This window comes from Colobus angolensis, unplaced genomic scaffold, assembly GCF_000951035.1.
Source record: "Colobus angolensis palliatus isolate OR3802 unplaced genomic scaffold, Cang.pa_1.0 Scaffold30, whole genome shotgun sequence".
Classification (NCBI taxonomy): Eukaryota; Metazoa; Chordata; class Mammalia; order Primates; family Cercopithecidae; genus Colobus; species Colobus angolensis.
In genome coordinates this window covers 5,692,991-5,694,530 of record NW_012116266.1, presented here as the reverse complement: position 1 = coordinate 5,694,530, position 1,540 = coordinate 5,692,991, and the positions used below count along the sequence as shown (strand labels likewise).

At 39.0% G+C, this 1,540-nt stretch overlaps 1 protein-coding gene across 1 annotated transcript in view; it reads left to right on the top strand.

The window, feature by feature from the left end:
- Nucleotides 1-1,540, top strand: part of NBEAL1 (neurobeachin-like 1) — a 206,959-nt gene that overhangs the window by 157,381 nt on the left and 48,038 nt on the right. Inside the window, exon 38 of the mRNA XM_011949999.1 lies at nt 411-515. Coding sequence (XP_011805389.1) covers nt 411-515 — 105 coding nt within the window. The remainder of the gene's footprint in view (nt 1-410; nt 516-1,540) is intronic.

Here is a 1,540-nt window from a genome sequence, read left to right as displayed (position 1 = left end):
GGTGGCTCACACATATAATCCCAGCACTTTGGGAGCTTGAAGTGGGAGGATCGCTTGTTGCCCAGGAGTTTGAGATCAGCCTGGGCAACATGGTGAAACTCCATCTCTATAAAAAATACAAAAATAATTATCTGGGCAGTGAGGGCACGCACCTATAGTCTCAGCTACTCAGGACGCTGAGATGGAGGTTCAACCTGAGCCGGGAGGTCCAGGCTGCAGTGAGCCAAGATCACACCGCTGCACCCAGCCTGGGCGACAGCAACTGTCTCAACAAAACAAAACAAAACACACAACATTAAGTTGTATGCTTTAAAAGGGTGAATTGTCTCTCAGTACAGCTATTGTAACTACCATAATCTTCCAAGTTTGTCTTGATTCATTTTTAAAGTATAAAATGCTGTTTTTTATAGGTTAGAAACAAAATATATAGCAGACTGTTGTCACTTCATTCTCCAAATAGTTATTATGGAAGCAGATCACCACAGGAATTATTCAAAGCATCAGGATTGACACAGGTAGGAAATTGTAATAGTCTGTAATGAACTGTTCTGCTCTTCATTTTAAGTAAGACTTGACTTCTTCTGATTATTTTCCTTTGATTTTTACAACTACTGTTCTTCCATTCAGACTGATCTTTTGAATTATCTTTGAATCTTCCTTGGTTTCCCTCACACACACAGCGCCCTCCCTGCCATCTTCTGTATCATTCAGTTCATGGGTATATCTGTCAATAATTTTCTTTTTAAAAAATAGGGCTGGGTGCAGTGGCTCACGCCTGTAGTCCCAGCACTTTGGGAGGCTGAGGCGGGCGGATCACCTGAGGTCAGGAGTTCAAGACTAGCCTGGCCAATGTGGTGAAACCCCATCTCTACTAAAAATATAAAAATTAGCTGGGCATGGTGGCATGCACCTGCATTCCCCGCTACTTGGCGGCTGAGGTGGGAGGATTGCTTGAGCCCGGGAGGTTGCGGCAGAGGTTGCGGTGATTGAGCTGACATTGTGCCAGGACAACAAGACCTTGTCTCAAAAAAAAGTAAAAACAGTGAGATTTATATTTAAATATGGTATTTTTTTCTATTTAAGAAAAATAAATGGTTAGATTTTTCTGTTTATTGGCTTTTTGTTTTTACAGTGATGAGAAAGAAGAACAGGATCAAAAAGAAAAATTGGTATTGATGGAAGACTGTGAACTCATTACAATAATTGATGTAATTCCTGGCAGATTAGAAATCACTACTCAACACATTTACTTCTATGATGGCAGCATTGAAAAAGAAGATGGTGAGGAGTTCTGGAAAAAATGATTTTTGCTGTTCAATAATTAAGTATCCAATTTATCAATCATGAATGAGAAGAATGCAGTAAGACAGAACTGTGTATCATATAAAAGGAGAAATGGAAAGTCAGTATGGGGTTAAATTTGTTACTCACCAAGTGGAAGGGAATGCTTTTTAAAAATTATCAATGCATTTTTAAGGGTTTGGCTAGAGGCAATTGCTATAAACTTAAGTTACAAAATACAGTGTTTATTATTATTATT